This window comes from Mustelus asterias, chromosome 12 (assembly GCF_964213995.1).
Source record: "Mustelus asterias chromosome 12, sMusAst1.hap1.1, whole genome shotgun sequence".
NCBI lineage: Eukaryota > Metazoa > Chordata > Chondrichthyes > Carcharhiniformes > Triakidae > Mustelus > Mustelus asterias.
The window spans coordinates 100,850,689-100,866,601 of NC_135812.1; the positions used below are offsets into that span (position 1 = coordinate 100,850,689).

Here is a 15,913-nt window from a genome sequence, read left to right on the forward strand (position 1 = left end):
AAACTTTACTGTATTAGTGTACAGTGGTTTCTTGCGCACTATACAGACAAAGTATACCGTACATGGAGAAGGAAAGGAGGGTGCAGAATGTAGTGTCACAGTCATAACGAGAGCAAAATATAGAATTCGAGCTTGCAAGAAGTCGCCACGTTCCAGTGCCATCTTGTTCTCTTAATTATCCGCACCGTTCAGAATGGAAAGCAGAATATAAAACAAGCACTCAGGTGGTACGGCCAGACTATTACTGAGGGAAGGCTGCCTGCAATCTTTACAAAAAACATATTTTTCTCTGCATTAGGTGACTGCAAAATGCAGGTGTGTTAAGAGGTTGCTATTTTTCCAATAATTATTTGCAAATTTTTCATTGGATATAATTTAATAGAAGATAATATTTACCTTCATAGCTGATTACACCCCATCCATGAGCTCCATTATATCTGCTCAGTCTTTTATACTCCTGTTCTGTGGCATGTTTATTCCATTGCAGGAGGGGAACCATGCTCAGAAAGACATCTTTGTACTCGGATATTTTTGCCATTCGATCTCTCAGGTTTTCAGGACATTTCTAACAAGTAAAAGACAGCTCAGAATTAAGATAAAGCAGACGATTTATACTTCAGTGCAGATCACCACTGCTGTAATTCCTACATAAATGTACATTGCATCGTAACAGTACATCAATCCTTGTTTTAAAATTCATTCAAGGGGTGTGGGCTTCGCTGACTGGGCCAGCATTTATTGCCCATCCCCAATTGCCTTTGAACTGAGTGTCTCACGAGGCCATTTCAGAGGGCAGTTGAAAGTCGACCATATTGTTGTGGATCTGAAGTTACATGTAGGCCAGACTGAGTAAAGATGACAGATTTCCTTCCCTAAAAGACACCAGAGAACCAGATGGGTTTTTAAAAAAAAAATGATAATCGACAATGGTTTTCATGGTCATCGTTAGACTTGTAATTCCAGATTTAATCCCACCATGGTAAATTTGAACCTGGGTCCCCAAAGCATTACCCTGGGTCTCTGGGTTAATAGTCCAGTGAAAATACCACTACGCCACTGCCCCATTAGCCTTGCAGTGATCAGGGTCAGTAAACACCCCTTTACAGATTACTTTTACATAACATCTACCTTTACATAACGTCTTTCACTTACTAAAATATCCCAGATTGTTTGACAAACTCACAAAAGTGCCATTAGGACAGGTGGCCAACGGCTTATCAAGAAAGAGGCATGTGTTGCCTTTGTTTTTTACTTCATTTGTGGGATGTGGGTGTCGCTGGCGTGCCAGCATTTATTGCCCATCCCTAGTTGCCAGGGTTTTTCCAACAATGGTTTCATGGTCATTAGTAGATTCGGAATTCCAGATATTTTTTATTTGAATTCAAATTTCACCATCTGCCGTGGCGGGATTCGAACCCGGGTCCCCAGAACATTAGCTGAGTTTCTGGCTCAATAGTCTAGCGATAATACCACTAGGCCATCGCCTCCCCTTCTGTGTCAACATTACAGAGATTCACCAGTCTCTCACACAGTGTTGCTGAACCATGCGGAGCTTCGGGTAGGACAGGACGGCTCAGCAGAGAGACCTACTCGAGGGATTGAGGAACCTTTGGAAATCCCACACACACCACTAGCGGCGGGTCACATGCTGCTTTGCATCCTAGTTACCTGTTCATTCCCTTGAAATATTACAAAAGCAGGCATTAACGAGCATCTTTTAAATAAAGGGGGGGGGCGGGGGGGGGGAAGAGGGGCTGGTAATATGTTTATAGAGAGAATTCCCAAACTTGATGCCTTGGCAGATGAAGGCACAGCCGCCAATAATGGGGTGATTAAAATCGGAACACACACGGAGATAATGTGATACTTGGCAAGGTTTTCTTCTGCAGTCTTTTCACATGAGATGCACAATGAATGCATCGATGTTGCTGCTCATTATAAAAAGATCACGGAATACTGTACGGCTGGATGAGATTACATTGAGGGATTGAACAGAACAATCTGAATTTTAAGTTGTGGCATCACCAGACCGGTAGCTAACGCAGGTCAGTGCACAACAGGGCAATAGGCGAGTGGAATTTGGTCCAGATTCAGACTAGGCCTCCCAGATTCTTGTGCCTCAAGTTTAAAGAGCATAAAAAGGTGGATACCGGTCAGGAAGGCATTGGAAACAGTATGCAGAAAGGCAGAGGAAATTAGAGGAAAATTCTGGACAGTGCAAGGAAGAGGTCTGAAGGCTCGGGCACTGATTGTTCTTGTAACTGCACGGTGGCACAGTGGTTGGCACTGCTGCCTCACGGCGCCAGGGACCCGGGTTCGATTCCCGGCTTGGGTCACTATCTGTGTGGAGTTTGCACGTTCGCCCCGTGTCTGCGTGAGTTTCCTCCGGGTGCTCCGGATTCCTCCTACAGTCCAAAGATGTACAGGTTAGGTGCATTGAGCCATGCTAAATTCTTCCTCCGTGTACCCGAACAGGTGCCGGAGTGTGGCAACTTGGGGATTTTCACTGTAACTTCATTGCAGTGTGAATGCAAGCCTACTTGTGACACTAATAAAAAAAAAACAACTCCACACAAATGCAAGCACAATAGACCCATACTGAAAAGGTGAATGAGTTCTGCTATATTCATGCAGGATACTGGCGAGACCACATCTGGAGCACTGTGTACAATTTTGGTCCCCTGGCTCAAGGAGGGATGTATTTACATTAGCAGTACAGAGAAGGTTTACTTGACTGATCCTGGCATGAAGTAGTGATCTTAGGAGGAAATGTTATCCCCTGTACCCATTGGGGTTTACAGGGATGCTGAGAGGATGTTTCCCTCTGTGGGAGAGACTAGAACGAGGGGACACAGTTTTTAAAACAAGGGGTCTTCCAATTAAGACGGATGAGGAGAAGTTTTCTCCATTGAATTTTCTTCCCCAGAGCGTTGTTGAGATAAAAGTCATTGAATATATTTTTAAGGCGAGTTGGACAGATTCTGATTGGCAATGGAGTCAACAGTTGTGGGAAGTAGAGTTGATACCACAATCATATCAGTCACGATCTTATCAGATGATGGAAGAGACCAGAGGGGCTGAATGGCCTACTCCTGCTTTGTACGTTGATATTAGGACATGGGGTAAGAAGGATGAGACAGTAGAGAGATTTGTAGATGAGGATAAACTACCAATGGAGGTCAGCAAGGGTAACGGAAGCAGAATGTTTTGTGGGATAAAATCTAAGTAATGGCAATCTACACAGCAAGTCTACCCACAGCTAATTAAAGAGATCTGTTATATATTGGGAAAGTGTCTGACTTTATCATGTTCAATCAATGACCAGCAAAATTGGACCTTCACAAGATAAGAAATATTATTCAGTATTATTCAAATAATGTTTTGAATATTAAGACAGAAGCTCTATACCAGAAGTATTGCATGTACAGTATATGTAATGACTAAACAAAATGACAAAGCTTATCGAAATGCATTGACAAAGTACCTGCTTACTTTCCGTTTTCAGAAAATATTCTGGACGGGGGGACTTCAATGTCCATCACCAAGAGTGGCTCGCAGCACCACTGCTGATCGAGCTGGTCGGGTCCTAAAGGACATTGCTGCCAGACTGGAACTGCGGCAGGTGGTGAGGAAACCAACATAGGGGAAGAACCAAACAACCTCATCCTCCCCAACCGGCACGGTGGCACAGTGGTTAGCACTGCCGCCTCACAGCACAGTAAGAAGTCTCATAACACCAGGTTAACATCCAACTGGTTTATTTGGTAGCACAAGCCACTAGCTTTCGGAGCACTGCTCCTTCATCAGTTGAGTGGGAGTTGAGTTCACAAACAGGGCATATATAGACACAAACTCAATTTACAAGATAATGGTTGGAATGCAAGACTTTACAGATAATCAAGTCTTTACAGGTACAGACAATGTGAGTGGAGAGAGGTTTAAGCACAGGTTAAAGAGGTGTGTATTGTCTCCAGCCAAGACAGTTAGTGAGATTTTGCAAGCCCAGGCAAGTCGTGGGGTGTTACAGGTAGTGTGACACGAACCCAAGATACCGGTTGAGGCCGTCCTCATGGGTGCGGAACTTGGCTATCAGTCTCTGCTCAGCGACTCTGCGCTGTCGTGTGTCGTGAAGGCCGCCTTGGAGAACGCTTACCCGAAGATCAGAGGCTGAATGCCCATGACTGCTGAGGTGTTCCCCTGATGTGGAGATGCCGGCGTTGGACTGGGGTAAACACAGTAAAAAGTCTCACAACACCAGGTTAAAGTCCAACAGGTTTATTTGGTAGCAAATGCATTTGCTACCAAATAAACCTGTTGAACTTTAACCTGGCATTGTGAGACTTCTTGAAGTCTTCCCCAACAGGGAGAGAACACTTCTGCCTGGTGATCACAGCACCAGGGACCCAGGTTCAATTCTGGCCTTGGATGACTCTGTGGAGTCTCTTTAAATGTTATCTTTTGGCTCCCCAACCAATATTAATCATTAAACAAATTATCTGGTCATCAGGAGCTTGCTATGCACAAATTGACTTTCCTGTTTCTGACAGTTCAAAAAGGATCATGAAAAGCACTGTATAAACGCAACAACTGCATTAAATAAGAGTTTCTACGCAGATTCATAGACAAGTTAAGAGAAATTCCTACAGTGGTGTACATTAAAAGTTACAAGGAGATGATGGAAGTGGGTTTTGAAGCACTAGGATAGGTAACTCTTGCTGCAGCAATGAAACGGCCTTTTCTTCGACAATATCTGATTCTATAAAGGCGGCTTTGAGTGAAAGGTCTGGTGATGAATTGGGCGAGTGGAAATCTGGAACTTCCCCCACACAAAAAAACTGTCGAGGCCCTGGGGCGATTAAAAGTTCAAAAGCAAAAATTGAGATCAACAGCTTTCTGTTGTCACAGGTATTTGCAGAACCAAATTAGTAGATCATAGTTAAGATTGGAAATGAGCCGTGATCGAAACGGATGGAGGAAAACAGGCTCGAGGGGTTGAAGCCAGCCTGGAGCAAGTCTGTAGAATCATGAGAATTAAGAGCGAGAGACAGTGGGAACAAACCAAGGAATCCCCTTTTCTTCAAAATACAATATTGCAAAGATTAGGTAGAACGTCAAAGAAATGCTCCTCCAATCCTCAGGGAAAACATTGCTTCCACTTCACACCAGAATCGTTGAGTAATTATCCAAAATTTGCATCATCGAAGAGGTCACCCACAAACCAACGTTCAAACAAGGATGCCCTTTCCCCCCATCCTCGGTGAATCGCATCACCATTACCCAAATCCTAAAGCAACCCAATCAAGGAGACTAAAATGCAAAGTGGAGCCGATGCTTCTCTCATGACAAAGAGCATTGTATGTTTAAACAAGTTCAACAATGGTTCCCCTCTGGCAGATTAGGTAACTCGAGTTGACTGCACCATTACACAGACAGATCAGTTGCAGCCCTATCAATCAGCCAAACCTGGAGTTATGAACAGGTGTTGAATACTGTTCCGTTTAAATAAAACGCGTACATAATGCATTGTGCCCCAAAAGTCACAATGTGGCCTATCACAGGGGCAAGCAAGTTGGCAGCCAAGCCTCATCGTCATTGGAAAGTTAAAACCTAAGCAACAAGAAGCCAAAGGCAGCCCAGTAGGTTGGACACATTCTTCACCTCATTACCCCAAAACTGATTGCTCAGGAGTTGCCCACCGCCAGTCCCATGCACAGTTTCAGCGTTAACACGGTACAAAAGTGTAATCTTTTAGGGTTGACCCTCCAGTGCAGTACTGAGGGAGTGCTGCGCTGTCAGAGGAGTGAACTTTCAGACGAGATATTGAGTTGAGGTCCTGTCTTTTCTCTTGGGTGAATCCAGAAGCTCCTATGGCACTATCCAAGAGAAGAGTGCTCCCCCCCAGTGTCCTGGCCAATGGTTTCCCTCAGATTAACTTTATACAACCTTTACCACAGGAGCTTGCTGTGTTCAAAGTTGGCTGACATGTTTCCTACATTACAACAGTGACTACAAGTACTTAATTGGTTGTAAAATGCTTTGAGATCGGCCACTGGTTGTTCGAGGCACTACATAAATGCAAGTCTTTAAATAAAAGAGCATAAGAAATAGGGGTAGGCCATATAGCCCCTCAAGACTACTCGGCTATTCAATAAGATCATGTGATCTGACCTTTGCCTCAATTTCTACTTTTCTGACTGTTCCCAAAACTTCCCTATAGTTCGAAAAGCCGTCTACCTCAGCCTTGTTAATATTCAATGACATGGTGTCCACAGCTCTGTGGTAGAGAATTCTGAACATTAAACACTCATGTGAGAAAAGAAATTCACCTCATCTCAGTCTTAAATTTATTCTGAAACTGTGCCTCGCGTCGTGATGCCCCAAGTTCTAGACGCCCCCGAGGAGGGGGAACGTCATTGCAGCATCAAGACCCCTCAATGTTTCAATAAGGTCACCTCTCATCTTTCTAAACACCGACAAACACAGGCCACAGACTTTCTTCATAAGACAATCCCCCTCCTCACCTAGTGAACCGTCTCTGAATTGCAATTGAACGCAAGTGTATTTCTTCAGTGCTTTGGTTAGGAAATTTATAGTTTGCTATTGCCAAAATGCAGCTCAAGATAAAATGGCAGCACTTTAAGGTCCTTCATGAAAATTAAACCCCAAGAATCCTATAAATGCATTGATGAGAACACAATATGTCAAAAACTCACTGCATCAGCGTTGGAAACCCAAAAGCAATAACTTACTTGCAGCAAGAAAGTAAAGCCATGCAGAGGGGCAGGCGATGGCCTAGTGGTACTACCACTAGCCAATTAATCCAGAAACTCAGCTAATGCTCTGGGGACCCGGGTTCGAATCCCGCCACGGCAGATGGTAGAATTTGAATTCAATGAAGAAAAAAAATCTGGAATTGAAACCGGGCAGCATGGTGGCACAGCGGTTAGCACTGCTGCCTCACAGCGCCTGGAACCCGGGTTCGACTCCCGGCTTGGGTCACTGTCTGTGTGGTGTTTGCACATTCTCACTGTGTCTGCGTGGGTTTCCTCCGGGTGCTCTGGTTTCCTCCCACAGTCCAAACATTAGCGGAGTTATAGAACATAGAACAGTATAGCACAGAACAGGCCCTTCGGCCCATGATGTTGTGCCAAGCTTTCTGGATTAATAGGCTAGGTGGATTGGGCCATGCTAAATTGACCCTTAGTGTCAGGGGGACTAGCTAGGGTAAATGCATGGGGCTATGGGGATCGAGCCTGGGTGGGATTGTGGTCGGTACAGACTCAATGGGTCGAATGGCCTCCTTCTGCGCTGTAGGATTCTATGATTCAGAGTGACAGAAACCAACTACACTTACAGTCCAATTCTACTCAGACTTTCCACTGCTGATAATATCAGTAAGAAATAATTTGAAGAGTTACAGAGTCAATTATAGAACACAATTATACCACACACACAATCTCAAGGTGCCCAAAAAAGCTACTGAGAGGACACATATGCTTTATGTAATGCATGTGGCTTTAAGGTAGAAACTTAATTTTTTAATGACATGTTAAAAGTTACAGTTAAACAAAACCCACCAAAGAGGCACGTCTAATTTTAGTTGAAACGAAACAAAAAACAAAACACACAATCTTTCCTGATACTTGCGGGCAAAGTTTCCAAATTACTAAAATCACTCTGCACACAATGAGGGCCTTTTATGTTTTATTTCTTCTTGAGATATGACCAAAGCTGGAAATACGAGGTTTATTATTTATCCCTGCTTTCAAGGTGTGGCCAAGTCTACTCCTGGAAGAGTTGTAGCCCATGTGGCAGAGATGCCCGCTTTCTTGGGAATCAAAGCAAGTAGTCTCACAACACCAGGTTAAAGTCCAACAGGTTTATTTGGTAGCACGAGCTTTCTGGACTTTAACCTGGTGTTGTGAGGCTACTTTCTGGGCCTACCCCAGTCCAACTCCGGCATCTCCACTTCTTAATAATCAATGGACTGCGATGGTTTGTCATTCCAATCCAAACCTGCGGAAATTCGTGAACACGTCAGGGTTTTTTTTTTAAAAACAGTAAATTTTCTGGCCCTTAGCTCTCAAATTGTGGATTCATTGAATTCAGTTTCACAACTTGCCACGGTGGCACCTTTAACCCGAAACTGCTTGTTCGCTAGTTTATTTGGGAGGTTGGAAACTCTCTGTCAGTGTGCATCCACAGTGCAAAGAGTCACCAGCACATTACGACGACAAAGATGATTCACCATTAATGTGGGGTAGAGGAAAGTTGCGTTGATGCCAGAGTCAGCATCCAGAGTCTCTGATCAATTTGTACAGCCCACTGTTCTCAAATTGTACACAGTCTCTACATATTCAGCAGTCAGAATTCTGATCTTTAACCCAGGTGTATAAGATTATGTGGGGTACGGACAGGGTGAGGTAGATATTATCGGTGCAGGCTTGATGGGCTGAAGGGCCTTTTCTGCGCTGTATGATTCTATGCTACTGTTGTGAATGTCCTTGGAATGATATTAAGATGATCCCTAAAGGGTCCATTAAGCTGGTTTGTATAGTGGGGTCTGCATTTCATTAAAGTTTCCCCAAAAGGTTAGGAGATAACAACATGGAAAGTTTAATATTAAAGACACTATACGAATACAGGTTGTTGATCAAATGGTTCATTAGCTACTAGAAAAAGATTCTGATTCAAGATTTCACAATTAACCGATGGGGTGGCATGGTGGCACAGTGGTTAGCACTGATGCCTCTCAGCACCAGGGACCAGAGTTCAATTCCCGGCTTGGATCACCGTTTGTGCAGAGTCTGCACGCTCTCCCCGTGTCTGCGTGGGTTTCCTCAGGGTGCTCCGGTTTCCTCCCACAGTCCAAAGATGTGCTGGTTAGGTGCATTGGCCATGCTAAATTCTCCCTTAGTGTAACTGAACAGGCGCCGGAGTGTGGCGACTGGGGGCTTTTCACAGTAACTTCATTGCAGTGTTAATGTAAGCCTACTTGTGACACTAATAAATAAACTTTAAACTTAATTCGAAAATTATTTTGTGACAAAATAATCCATTTAAGACCCTTCCATTTTGTTGCTTTAAGCGATTAAATGAAATCTCATGGAAAAAGGTACCACCCACTCTTCAACTCATTGGCTGTTTATTTTACATTTCCTCCATTTAATTCCAAGAGGGAAGAAAGAAAAGCTCCAAAAGTTCATTCAGAAAATGCAATACCCAAAATGAAACAAAGTCACTCAGACCAGAGGCCTCCCAGACCCGGGGTGGGATTTTCCAGCCACGCTCGCTCCGAAACTGGAAAATCCCACCCGAGGTCAACGGACCGTTCCATGGTCCGCCCCTCATCCGCTCCGATTCCCACAGCAGGGGAAATGGGAAAATTCACCCCAAAAATATCAAATGTGTGTGGAAATAGCAAATTGAAGACAGCCTAATGGTGGAGTTGCCATAATTTACTCAAATACTTTGGCTCCAGGATCATGGATGGCGAGAGAAAACATGCATGGATTTCCCAGTCCCGATTATATTGAATGGCAGAGCAGGCTCAAAGGCCTACTCCTGCTCCCAGTTACTATGTTTCCTGCGTCCCTGGTTTGAAGATGCAGAATTCAGATGGTCAGGCTCGAGGAAGTAGGGAGTCTTTCAGGGTCACCTATTCTACGGCATGCATTTGCCTAAACGCAGACATGAAGAACAACAACAACCTCGTGGAGAGTGATGAAAGAGCCTATGAAATGGCACACATATATTGGTCAGTACCTTCCAAAATAAAGATTGAATTAATGGACAAAAGGACCATTTTGAAGTTTTTGTATGGAAACAAGAGGATATTCTGAGCAAGTGCATCATTTTTCAAGCAATACCCCACCCTCCGTCTAGCTAATCCTATTGTACCACAACCTTGTACCAATGACAAACAAAGAGAACAAAGAACAAAACAGCACAGGGACAGGCCCTTCGGCCCACCAAGCCTGTGCCGATTCCCAATCCTTATTTAGATCCACTAGTTATTGCCCATACGCAGCTTCTATGTCTCCGTTCGCCTCCCGTTGCTGTCAAGATAGCAACATTCAATGTGCCCGCTTCCACCACCTCCACTGGCAGTGCGTTCCAGGAACCCACCACCCTCTGGAAAACTTACCCTGCACGTCTTCCCTAAACATTCCTCCTCTCACCTTGAACCAGTGCCCTCTTGTATTTGACCTCTCCACCCTGGGAAAAAGCCTCCGACTATCCACCCTATCTCTGCCTCTCATCATTTTATAGACCTCCACCAGGTCGCTCCTCAGCCTCCGTCTTTCCACTGAAAACAATCTGAGTTTATCCAACCTCTCCTCCTACCCAAAATCCTCCTGACCAAGAAACCTCCTGGTTAACCTTCTTTGTGCCCTCTCCAAAGCATCCACATCCTTCTGCTTGTGTGGCAACCAGAACCGCACGCAAAAGTGGCTTAGCTAAAGTTTTATACAGCTGTAACATAACTTGCCAACTTTTATACTCAATGCCATGGCCGATGAAGGCAAGCATGCCGTATGCCTTCTTAACCACTTTATCCACCTGCGTTGCCACTTTCAGAGATTGTGACCCGTACATCCAGATCCCTCTGTGTGTCAATGCTCCAAGGGAATTCCCAGTCAGGTTCGCCAAGTTTGGAACAGACATGTTACTGGCCCTGCCAAGAGTTGTTTTATTAAAAAGCACTGCCGATCACTTCCACAAGCAGGGTACAATGAAATGCTGGTGCCCCAAGGCATGGTGCACATTTGAAGCTGGCAGATCTCAGTGGCACAATGGGCAACTGAGTAACTACTGGAGCGTAACCATCGAAAGGATGGTTGAGTATGGACAGGGTTGCAGTCCAAGGTTGAGGCTTTGTTGCCTGAACAAATCATCACTAAAAAGAGGTTTTGGACATGTTCATTATTCCACATTACTCTAAGCTCAAAAGAGAAAGGTCTGTGTCTATGTGTTTGTGTGTGTGTGTGTGTGTGTGTGTGTGTGTGAAGTCTGCAGGTTCTCCCCGTGTCCACATGGGTTTCCTCCGGGTGCTCCGGTTTCCTCCCACGTGTGGGTTAGGTTGATTGGCCATGCTAAATTGCCCCTTAGTGCAAGGGGATTAGTGGGGTAAATATGTGGGGTTACGGGGATAGGACCTGGGTGGGATTGTCGTCGGTGCGGACTCGATGGGCCAAATGGCCTCCTTCTGCACTGCTCATTCTATGATTCTATGAAAATTAAAAGTCAACACTTGTTCTGGGCATCAGAAAACGTTAGCAAACAGTTAGCGCCAAGATGAAACCAATATATATGTTACGGCTTTATCCTGCCTGCTTGCAGGAGGACCCAGAAGATCCCACAGTGCTGTTTTGGAGACCAACTAGCACCAGCGTCTTGACCAATAATCATTCCTCAGCCTGACGCCATTAAAAAGACAGATTACCTGATCATTTATCTCCTGGCTGTCTGTGGAGCTTGCTGCGTGCAAACTGGCAGCTACACTCCCTACATTACAGCAATGACCACAGGACCTCATTGGCTGTGAAGCACACAGGACCATACTGAGCTGATGAAAGGTGCTGCAGAGACAAAAATTCTTTTGTTCCTTCAACACGGAGCTGAAATGACTACATTTTGATGAAACTTGCGAACATTTGCATGAGGGAGTGAAATTTCTTGCCCACTAATATGGGAAAGTACCGCTGTTATTCTGCAACTGGATTTTACCCAGTAGTTGTCCTCGGGCCATTTCAGCTCATCATAACTGCAAAATTACCAATTTAGGGGCTTCGCGACTAACCCCACCCAGACAATATTTAAACCTCTTTCTCATTCGAGGAACCATCCCTGGGAAGGATGTAGACTTATCAGTGCAGCAGCTGTACCCATCTAACAGATTGGAAATCTCCGTAACGGCTGAGAGTGTGAAGGAAAATAGAAGGAGACTACTGGTTAATGGGGAACAAAAAAATAGCAGAATTTCAAGTCGATCGCTTTTGCTTTCTTTATACTTCAGAGATACTAACAGCTGGACAATCTTTGCCTTTTAGACAGCACTCTATATGGCTCAAGGCACTTCACAGAAATATCTCAAACTGCACAAGGTGATGTTAGGACTGATAGCCCAAAGCTAAAAGAATCAGGGAAAGGGGTGTCTGAAAGCAGGACAGCAATGTAGAGGCAGAGAAGCGTAGGGAGAGATGTCCAGAGCGTTGGGCCTAGGCAGCTGAAGGTACGGACACCAATGATGGAGTGGTCAAAAATCGGGATGCTCAAGAAGCCCCGAATTAGACAAACAAAGATACCTTGAGGGCTGAGTTACAGGGTCGATTATAGGGTAGGGAGGGACAAGGATGGGAATTTTAAAATCAAGGTGGCACAGTGGTGGTGAACAAACTTGAAGAAGCCACTGTACTGTGTACAGTTCTGGTCACTCTATTATAGAAAGGATATCGTTAAACTAGAAAGAGTGCAGAAAAGATTTACTAGGATGCTACCGAGACGTGATGGTTTGGGTTATAAGGAGAGCTGGATAAACTGGGACTTTTTTCTCTGGAGTGTAGGAGGCTTAGGGGTGATCTTATGGAGGTCTATAAAATAATGAGTGGCATAGATCAGGTAGACGGTCAACATCTTTTCCCAAAAGGCAGGGGAGTCTAAAACTAGAGGGTATAGGTTTAAGGGGGGGGGAAGATACAAAAGGGACCCAGCTCCAGGGACATGGGTTCAATTCTGGCTTTGGACGACTGCCTGCGTGGAGTTTGCACATTCTCCCCGTGTCTGCGTGGGTTTCCCCCTGGTGCCCTCCCACTGTCCAAAGATGTGCAGGTTGGATAGAATAGCCATGGGAAATGTGTGGGATTACAGGGATATGGCAGGGCAGAGGGCCTGGGTAAGAGAGTCAGTGCGGACTCAATGGGATGAATGCCTTTTTCTGCCCTGTAGGAATTTTATGATTCGATAAGGCGTTATCTGACTGGAAGCCACTGTGGAGTCAGCCAGCAGGGTTTTGGGTGATGTCAGGTTTAGAGAGGATAAATTGTGTGGGGCCAGCCAGCAGCAGACTACAAGAGTCAATTCTGGACTAACAAAGGCTCTCACGTTTGTGCTGATACTGAGAGAATGGGTACCCACCCCTGAGCAATAGGTTTGATAACTGACTTTATTTATAAGTGACACAATGTTCACCTCAAACCTCTAACCAACTTTGCAGAATATTGAATGTCAACTCACATCCAACACTGACCGTGCCTCGTGTAGATGACTTCTTCAAGTTTGTTCACATCTGAACACCCTTTCCCTGTCCATTTCTTGCTTCTCCAAGTAAAATGTGGTATTCGTCTCACACAGTTTCATTTTATAGTCTCTCACAGTTTTAGTTTATTGTGAAGAAAGTTTTTTAAAAATGTTTCTGGGGAGTCCACGTGGTATTGTGTAAAGCAGGATTGTAGGGGTTGTGCGCGCATGCATGACTAACTTAATTAAGCTGAGGACAGAGTCTCTACAAAGTTGAGGACATCTCAGAGGGTCTTGGTGTGAAAGGCAGGCATTGGAAGTGAACAAAGCCAAGTTGGATGTTCTACAGGTAAAAAAGGCAGGGGTAGAAATTTGCATTAGGAGATAAAGAAGGTTTGTGGTGTTGTTAAATTTCATAGGGAAGTAAAAAGGGGTTCACCAAAAATACCAATAGAGAAAACAGTTGTGATGGCTTGTCAAGTTTCCCTTTTTGGGATCTGGTTTACATGTCACTCACCACTGCCAGTAGATGCTAACAAAAGTTCATGTTTTACAATGGCCAATTTGTTTGAATAAGAGAGACCCCTTTCACTCCAGTATCACTTATTTATTCCCCTGTCTCAGTCGTCCTCTGATATAAGCTATCGTCTGGAATCTCCTGCTCTGATAGACCATCGTGTTGCAAAAGCTTTCCTGATCTGTTCCGAGAAAGGATTTTGAGATTATGACGAGGGGGGAAAAATGGACTTTTTCCAAAAAGAAATCCAATTTAAACAAATCTTTCAATTAAAAAAAAACTGTTGTCCCCATTAAAAAAGTGAAACATTACAAAAACGTCAACATTCTTGACAGCAACCTCACGTGGCTCAACCAAATAAAAATTTCTCCAATATTTTCTTCCACTGCTCGATTAAAGTTTCATGTTTCTCTTATCCCGCAAGCCTTCAAAAGGTTAACTTATTCATTGGAACGACAAAGGCAAACGCTAATTAATCTGGCCTCGAGGAATCTGTTCTCGACAGCCGCATCTTTTAACCACAGTTTAAAGACCAGAAGAGAAATGGAAAGATGCCAGATAACATTAACACCACTCAGCCTTCAATATCACATCAAAGCCTCATGATCGGGGCGGGGGTGGGGGGGAGGGGGGAGGGGGGGAGGGCTTTCTGTTTGCCTCTGCACAAAACAACAGCGTACATACAATCCCTACAGTGCAGAAGGAGACCATTTGGCCCATCTGTCTGCACCAACCACAATCCCACCCAGGCCCTATTCCTGTGACCCCACGTATTTACCCTGCTAGCCCCCTGATACTAAGGGTCAATTTAACATGGCCAATCAACCTAACCCGCATATCTTTGGACTGTGGGAGGAAACCGGAGCACCCGGAGTAAACTCTCACCGACATGGGGAGAACGTGCAAACTCCACACTTAGTGACCCAAGGCCGGAATTGAACCCAGGTCCCTGATGCTGTGAGGCAGCAATGCTAACCACTGCGCCACCGTGCCGCATGCTTGGGTCTCTTCATTTTCTTTTTATAAGTACCATTTGTAAACCACGGACTCACAGGGCAGTGGGACACGGGATGCTCTGACCGCCTGCGGGATTCTCCAGTCCCGCTGCAATGAACGAGAGATTTGGCCAAGTGCCAAATTCTCCATCCTCGCTGGGATTGGTGGAGGGACGTGAACAGTTGGAGAATTCCAGCCCAGAACTGGAAAAGGAAACCAGTCTCTTTCGGAACAGATGATATTCTAGCCTGCTGCAACAGGTTGGAGCTGGCAGGATAAAGAGGACAACAACATTCTACTACATAACACACAATGCACAGTTTGGCCGCTTGGTTGGTGTGGTCTCCTTGAAAGGTAACAGGCCTAAGAGAAGCAGCCAGCATAATCAAGGACCCCACGCACCCCAGACATTCTCTCTTCCATCTTCTTCCATCGGGAAAAAGATACAAAAGTCTGAGGTCACATACCAACCGATTCAAGAACAGCTTCTTCCCTGCTGCCGTCAGATTTTTGAATGGACCTACCTCGCATTAAGTTGATCTTTCTCCACACCCTAGCTATTACTGTAACACTACATTCTGCACTCTCTCCTTTCCTTCTCTATGAACGGTATGCTTTGTCTGTATAGTGCACAAGAAACAATACTTTTCACTGTATGCTAATATGTGACAATAATAAATCAAAAATCAATAACAAGTTAATTCCTCAGGTCACAGTCCAATGCCAATTGTTCCTCCGAGGATGGCCAGCTGGTTATAAACTCATGAGTAGCCTCAACATTCAAAAGAGTAGATTCCCTTTTTAAATACTGACTTGTTAGATGATGGTTGGATGGTGATCTCTTGTGCCGCTGCCCAGTTCAAAGATGTATCATTTTAGAGCAATTGAGATACTGTCCCATACAAATTGAGTCTGAAGCAATAAGTCTGGATCTGCACCTTAAGTGCTGTAAGCCACAGGGCTATGGGCCAAGCGCAGGAAGGTGGGATTTGAAAGGGCACCTGGGCATCTCTCCTCAGGCTGGCATGGACATGATGGGCCGAACGGCCTCCTTCTGTGCTGTGCATGGTTGCAAGTCAAATTCCATTACATCATAGTCTGGAATTTTAGCCAGTGCTTTGGACAATGGAAGCACACAACCCTACCCATTACTCAGTGATT

The 15,913-nt window shown here is 44.7% G+C and overlaps 1 protein-coding gene across 6 annotated transcripts in view; it reads right to left on the bottom strand.

The window, feature by feature from the left end:
• LOC144501749 (alpha-N-acetylgalactosaminide alpha-2,6-sialyltransferase 2-like) overlaps positions 1–15,913 on the bottom strand; it is an 85,667-nt gene that overhangs the window by 17,059 nt on the left and 52,695 nt on the right. For all 6 annotated transcript variants that reach the window (XM_078225730.1, XM_078225732.1, XM_078225735.1 and 3 more), the window contains one exon: positions 397–565. In XM_078225730.1, the coding sequence (XP_078081856.1) occupies positions 397–565 (169 nt within the window). The remainder of the gene's footprint in view (positions 1–396; positions 566–15,913) is intronic.